A 7,172-nucleotide genomic window follows, 5' to 3' on the forward strand; every position below is an offset into this window, starting at 1 on the left:
GCATTTCTGCTTCTTGGAAGTTATTCTACAAATACTCACTGAGGTGAAGAATGACATGTCCACGTGGCATTTTATACAAATATATGTCTGTTTCATGGCAGCAAAAGATAGAGCATCAACCTAAATATTCATCATCAGGGCCTAGTTTAAAACATGATGATATAATGAGCTTCTAGGCAGCTGTCAAAAGAGAATGAAGGGCCGGGCGCGGTGGCTCACGCCTGTAATCCCAGCACTTTGGGAGGCCGAGACGGGCGGATCACGAGGTCAGGAGGTCGAGACCATCCTGGCTAACGCGGTGAAACCCCGTCTCTACTAAAAAATAAAAAAATAAAAAAATAAAAAACTAGCTGGGCGAGGTGGCAGGCACCTGTAGTCCCAGCTACTCAGGAGGCTGAGGCAGGAGAATGGCGTAAACCCGGGAGGCGGAGCTTGTAGTGAGCTGAGATCCGGCCACTGCACTCCAGCCTGGGCGACAGAGCGAGACTCCGTCTCAAAAAAAAAAAAAAAAAAAAAAAGAGAATGAGGAAGCTCTGTATGAACAGAAATGGAATGATCTTCCAATTCTGCCAGCTCCACCTTCAAAAATGATCTAGAATCCAACCACTTCTCCAAACACCTTAGTGGGAGGTATCATCTTGTCTGGCTGAATCTGCTTCCTAGCTGCTGTGTCTACTACCCTCACTTTGTCTATTCCCCAGGAGCAGTCACATGGATACTATTAGAACATCAATTATGTGACATCAATTACCGGCTTACACCCCTCCAGTGGCTTCCACCTCACCGAGCAGAAACCATAGGCCCTACCTCACTGCCCCCCCATCCCCCAGCCATCCTCTTTCCCCCTATTATTACTCTGACCTCATTCGAGTTTCCAACCTCACTGGCCTCCTTGCTTTCCTTGAACACACCGAGAATGCTCCTGCGTCAGGCTCTTTGTACTTGCTGTGCCTGGTCCCCAGAACTCCAATAGCTCTCTCTCAACTCTTTAGGGTCTTTAGAGTCTTTATTCAACATCACCTTCTCAGCAAGAGCTTCTTTGACCACTGTAATTAAAATTGCACAAACACACACAAATGTAGTAACATGGTAGACACAGGTGTTCTAGGTGTAATTCTTTCAGCTTCTCTGAGTGTTCAAAAGTTTTCATTATAAAATGCTAGGCCAGGCGCGGTGGCTCAAGCCTGTAATCCCAGCACTTTGGGAGGCCGAGACGGGCGGATCACGAGGTCAGGAGATCGAGACCATCCTGGCTAATACGGTGAAACCCCGTCTCTACTAAAAAAAAAGTACAAAAAACTAGCCGGGCGAGGTGGTGGGCGCCTGTAGTCCCAGCTACTCGGGAGGCTGAGGCAGGAGAATGGCGTGAACCTGGGAGGCGGAGCTTGCAGTGAGCCGAGATCTGGCCACTACACTCCAGCCTGGGCGACAGAGCGAGACTCCGTCTCAAAAAAATAAAATAAAATAAAATGCTGAAACAGGCCGGGCGCGATGGCTTATGCCTATAATCCCAGCACTTTGGGAGGCCAAGGTGGGTGGATCACGAGGTCAGGAGTTCAAGACCAGCCTGGCCAACATGATGAAACCTTGTTACAAAACTTACCCAGGCATAGTGTGCACGCCTGGCTACTCAGCTACTCAGGAGGCTGAGGCAGGAGAATTGCTTGAACCCGGGAGGTGGAGGTTGCGGTGAGCCAAGATGGTGCCACTGCACTCCAGCCTGGGGCAAGACTCCATCTTGAAAAATAAATTAATTAAAATTTAAATTTAAAAATTCAAAATACTGAAAACCATACACCCACATACACCTATCCCTTTCCTTGATTTTCCCACTGTTCTCACTATCAAATATACATCTTACTTGTCTACCCCCTACCCCCAAAATTTCTAGAATACAAACCCCACGAGGTCAGGGCAGAGATTTCTGCATTTTGTTCACTGCTCTATCTCCAGCTTTGTAAAACAGTGCTTATTGATCACTGCCAACATCAAATTCCTGGTTTACTTTAATAATGTAAGATGTAACCACTGGAGGAAACTGGCTGAAGGATAGCTTGCCATCCCCACCCTTTCAGCAGCATCTCCGCAAACTCCTGTGGAGCTATAGTTACACACACACACACACACACAATTTTTTGAGACGAAGTCTCACTCTGCTGCCCAGGCTGGAGTGCAGTGGCACGATCTCAGCTCACTGCAATTTCCACCTCCTGGGTTCAAGCAATTCTCCTATCTCAGCCTCGTGAGTAGCTGGGATTACAGGTGCTTTCCACCACATCCAGCTAATTTTTGTATATTTTTTTTCTAAAGTAGAGACGTGGGTTTCACCAGTTTGGTCAGGCTGATCTCGAACTCCTGACCTCAGGTCATCCACCCACCTCGGCCTCCCCAAGTGCTGGGATTACAGATGTGAGCCACCGCGCCCAGCCTATGTCTACTATATAGTCAGTACATAATAAACATTTGCTGAATGAATAAATCCCCATGACAGTGAAATTGATTTATATTAAGTGATAATTTACTACCATTTGCATCTAAAAATTATATATATGTATTTGTATGTGCATACACTGTCTCCAGATGAATATGTAAAACCTGATCATATTGGCTGCTCTGGCAGAAAATCTCAGTGGCTAAAGAGACTTTTCAACAAACCTTTTGTACCTCTTGAATTGTGAACCACGTGGATGTTTTACCTATTCAGAATACAATTCAAATTAGAAAAAATTCTGTGTTAGCCTCTTCCCCGGAATCAACGTCAACTTTACCGATCTAGTTTCCAGAAATCAGGTTATTTCTCTTTCTGAAAAACCACTATTGCACCTTTCACTCTACCCCTTGTCCTTGCAGTGAGCCTTCAACCTTCCAGGGCCTTCTCCACCTATAAGAAATTCCTCTTGAACTCAGAGGAGGAAAAAAAAGCTATAAGACATTTTAGGAATAGGAAAATTTTAATATCACAATTATCACTGGATTACTGTTATTTTTCTTAGGTTTGATAATGGTATCATGATTATGCAGAAAAACGTCCTTAATCTTAGAAGATAATTTATGTTAAAGAATTTGGGATGGAAAGGGCCACGATGTCTACAACTTACTTTCACATGGTCCCATGAAAACAGAACTGTGTAGAAAGACAGATGTATAGATTAGACAGATATATGGTATAACAGAGATACGTCTACATGTAGACATGCAGTTTATAGGGATAAAAGTTAACATGACTAAATGTTAATTGGCAAATCTAGGCAAAGGTTATCTATTGTACTGTTCTCACTTTTCTGCTTGAAATTTTTCAAAATAACAAGTTGAGGGGTAACTTTTTAAAATCCTACTGGTTTCCAAAAATTAGCTCAAATGCCACCTCCTCAAAGGGCTCTTTAAGATAAATGTTGGGAGAAATGACTCCCTCTTCTGCATTGCGAAGGCACTTTACTTATGTTCATGATTCAATCGACTGAGTAAAAAAAATCACAGGGCCCCTAGTTCAAGCCCACACATCTTGGTACCCTCTCACAGACACACCTCTCAGTTCATCCTCACACGTCCATCCCAGCAAGGCCTACAACAGGATTACTGCTTAAAGAAAATAGATACTGGGATGGCTGGGTGCAGTGGCTCACACCTGTAATCCCAGCACTTTGGGAGGCGGAGGCAGGTGGATCATGAGCTCAGGAGTTCAAGACCAGTCTGACCAACATGGTGAAACCTCATCTCCACTAAAAATACAAAAATTAGCCGGGCGGTGGTGGGCGCCTGTAATCCCAGCTACTTAGAAGGCTGAAGCAGAGAATTGCTTGAACCCAGGAGGTGGAGGTTGCAGTGAGCCGAGATCGTGCCACCGCACTCCAGCCTGGGCGCCAGTCTATCTCAAAAAAAGAAAAAGACGTAACACACTGGGTGGGGAATGGCCACACCTCAAGAGTGAGCAGGAAGGCCTGGGGTGAGCTTATCAAACTCCTGCCAGGCAGTTGTGGGGGGAACCGTCATGAGGACCAGCCCCAAAACAGCTCACTCCCAACACACCCACTACGGACGTCCTTTTATCTTGGAGTAAGGTCCAAATTTCCCAGAATTCAATGACTGAACTGCTCCGCACCTTTTCCTAATTTTCTAAACTTCCATAGGCTGAGCAATCACTCAGCCTGCCCTTTCAGACCAAGGGGCCGTATGTGTTTGAGCACGCACACATGTGGGCATGTGTGTGTTGACACAGGTCCACTCACTAGGAGACTTAATCCTATACATTCTCCACACGTTTCCCACCCCGAATACAAACACGAAAGCAGGGCTGTGTCTCTATAACTCCTCATGCTCAACCCTACACACAATTCTGCACGCTTAGCATCCAGCCAGAAACCTACAATTCTGACTCCACTACGCTGAGTGACGGGACAGTCCATCACCCCCGTATGTCAATGGTTCCTCTCTGGATTGTCGACAAGAGGACAGCTGTGGAGACATCTGGGGAATACTACGGATACCCTGAAAAGCCCAGCAGACACCTGAGCTTCTGGCTGGGGACCCAGGTGTGGCAAAAGGCAGAAGCAGCAGTCGCTATCTAAGGACATAACTTTATTGGAAACAAAGAGTGGGGTGCAGAAGATGGCTAGGAGTCAGGCTCTGTGGGAGGCGGTGGCTTCTCATCATCAGGGGGACAATCGATGAAGTCGGCCAGCATGGCAGCTGTGTCATCCTGCTCCTTTTAGGCACAAAGATACAAGATTCAGAATAGTCTTACACACATACACAGAAGAATGGTTCAGGCTGGGCAAACATCTCCTAAGATAAGCGGCTGCCACCCACTCTCCCGGCAGCCCCACCTTCTCACCCAAGGAGCCTTCCCTGCCTGGCCCTCTCACCTTTTCCTGGAGAGCTTCAGCCTCTGTCTCTGTCTCCATCTCTTCTTCTGCAGGTGTCTCTGGTGGGGGCTGTACCCTGTCACCCCCATCCTCAGTTCCCTCTTCCAGCAGGGTTGGGGGAGCAGAGGGCTCTTCTTCAACAAGCTCCTGGGGAGGGGGGCCTGCCGAGGGGCTCCCCTCTTCCCTCTCCACCTCTCCTTGGGAGGGGAGCACTTCAGGGGCCAGGGTGGGAGCTGTGTCAGCCCCATGCTCCTCCTCTGCCCCTGGCTCCTCCACTTCCAACAGCAGCCCGGGTTCTGGTTCTGGCTCAGGCTGCACCTTTGGGGGAGACTCAGGGGGAGGCAGAGCTGGAGGCAGGGTTGGGGGTGGAGGTCCACCTTCTTCTACCTCCCCTCCTGCTGTGCCGAACTCCAGCTCTTCCACCTCTTCCAATTCTTCTTCCTCCTCTTCATCCTCCTCCTCTTCTTCTTCCTCTAACTCACCTTCTTCTTCCTCAAATTCTTCTTCAAACTCCTCTTCCTCCTCTTCTTCCTCTTCAAAATATTCCTCTTCATCCTCCTCCTCTTCCTCAAAGTCTTCTTCCTCTTCCTCTTCATCCTCTTCTTCTTCTTCTTCCTCCTCTTCCTCCTCCTCTTCATCACTGCTGTTGATATTAATAACCGTCAAATCCTCTTCCAGGGCTGGGGGTCCTCCCCCACCAGGAGTCCCTTCAGGGACCAACTGGGGTGGAGGGAGCGTCACAGGACCAGGAACAGGCGGAGGCGGAGGTGGGGGTGGCGGGAGAGGCCCTGGGGCTGCAGGAAGTTCTTCAGGCTCCTCCTTGGCTGGCACAGGAGGGGAGGCTGTTGGTGGCCCAGTGGGGGCGATAGGGGGTGGTGTGGCACCTGAGGGTGGTGGGGGTGGCAGGGGGGGAAGCCCCTCGGGCACAATCACCACGCTGTCATCAGAGTCACTTTCCAAGGAAATCTCCACATCAGATGCCTCCTCCTTATCATAGTGCACAAAGGCTGGTCTGGGCACTCTCCCCCCAAAAGTTTCATCTGGGGGTATAGCAGGTGGGGGAGTCCCACTAGGGGCAAGGATGGGGTCCTCATTTGAGCCTGCCCGGTGGTTCTCGGGCCCAGGAAGAAGCCGGGGAGGGACAGACACTAGGCCTGAGACAGAAAGGCCTAGGTGGTTGGCTGTGGTGGGAGGTCCAGGGCGTGCCGAGGGCACAGGGCCTGCTGAAGGCATGGGTCCTACTGAGGGCATGGGCCCTGCTGAGGGCATGGGGCCCACTGAGGGCATGGGGCCCGGAGGATGGAAGGGTGGGGCCCTGAAGGGCGATGGGGCCTCAGGAGGGGGAACTGGAGCAGGTGTGGGGCAGGTGGGGCCCATGGGCTGCAGGGGAGGAACCCGGGGGTGGGTCAGAGCAGCACAGGTCACCAGTGCTTCTGAGCAGAAAGAGGAGACCTGAGGAAAGAAGAAAGGGCAAGTGTGAGCACCAGGAAACAAGAGACTCCAGGAACCAAAGAGGGGTTTGGCCCGTCACAGTTACCTCAAGGCTATCTTCTTGCTGGCCGAGGGAGAAGGCTTGCAGGGCACAGGCAAGAGGAGGTGGGCAGCGAGGAGAAGGGGCCAGCAGCAGTGCCAGCAGCAGGCAGTAGAGTTCGCGACGGCAGCGGGAGCTCGTGTATGGGGAGCTGCCTAGGACCTCCCCCTGCTGGACGCCCATGACCAGGGGGAGGACCAGATCATGCAGTCTCTGAAAAGGACAGAGCACACCTGGAAACATCCCCAAGACCACCCAACCCTTCTCCAGAGCCTACTCCCAGGTCTGCATGGACCCGCCTCTGGGCCACACCCCCAGTGTGTACAGAGCAGGGCCCTTCCCCCATCTCCTCGTCAGTGGACGAGGCTCCACTAACCCTGTGAGTCTCCTCCTTGATGAGAGGTCCACACATGAGGATGGTCCGGCTGAGGCCTGGGGAAGAAGAATGGCGTGTAAAGAGTAGGCTCCCGGCCGGGCGCGGTGGCTCAAGCCTGTAATCCCAGCACTTTGGGAGGCGGAGACGGGCGGATCACGAGGTCAGGAGATCGAAACCATCCTGGCTAACACAGTGAAACCCCGTCTCTACTAAAAAATACAAAAAACTAGCCGGACGAGGTGGCGAGCGCCTGTAGTCCCAGCTACTCGGGAGGCTGAGGCAGTAGAATGGCGTGAACCCGGGAGGCGGAGTTTGCAGTGAGCTGAGATCCGGCCACTGCACTCCAGTCTGGGCGACAGAGCGAGACTCTGCCTCAAAAAAAAAAAAAAAAAAAAAAAAAAAA

The 7,172-nt window shown here is 50.6% G+C and overlaps 1 protein-coding gene across 2 annotated transcripts in view; it reads right to left on the reverse strand.

The window, feature by feature from the left end:
• Positions 1–4,554: 4,554 nt before the first annotated feature.
• The window catches only part of PELP1 (proline, glutamate and leucine rich protein 1), a 30,065-nt gene continuing 27,447 nt past the window's right edge, over positions 4,555–7,172 (reverse strand). For both annotated transcript variants that reach the window (XM_023184622.2, XM_023184621.2), the window contains 4 exons: positions 6,770–6,825; positions 6,400–6,606; positions 4,863–6,314; positions 4,555–4,702 (listed from right to left, as the gene is read on the reverse strand). In XM_023184622.2, coding sequence (XP_023040390.1) covers positions 4,610–4,702; positions 4,863–6,314; positions 6,400–6,606; positions 6,770–6,825 — 1,808 coding nt within the window. In that variant the 3' untranslated portion in view covers positions 4,555–4,609. The remainder of the gene's footprint in view (positions 4,703–4,862; positions 6,315–6,399; positions 6,607–6,769; positions 6,826–7,172) is intronic.

This window comes from Piliocolobus tephrosceles, chromosome 16 (assembly GCF_002776525.5).
Source record: "Piliocolobus tephrosceles isolate RC106 chromosome 16, ASM277652v3, whole genome shotgun sequence".
NCBI lineage: Eukaryota > Metazoa > Chordata > Mammalia > Primates > Cercopithecidae > Piliocolobus > Piliocolobus tephrosceles.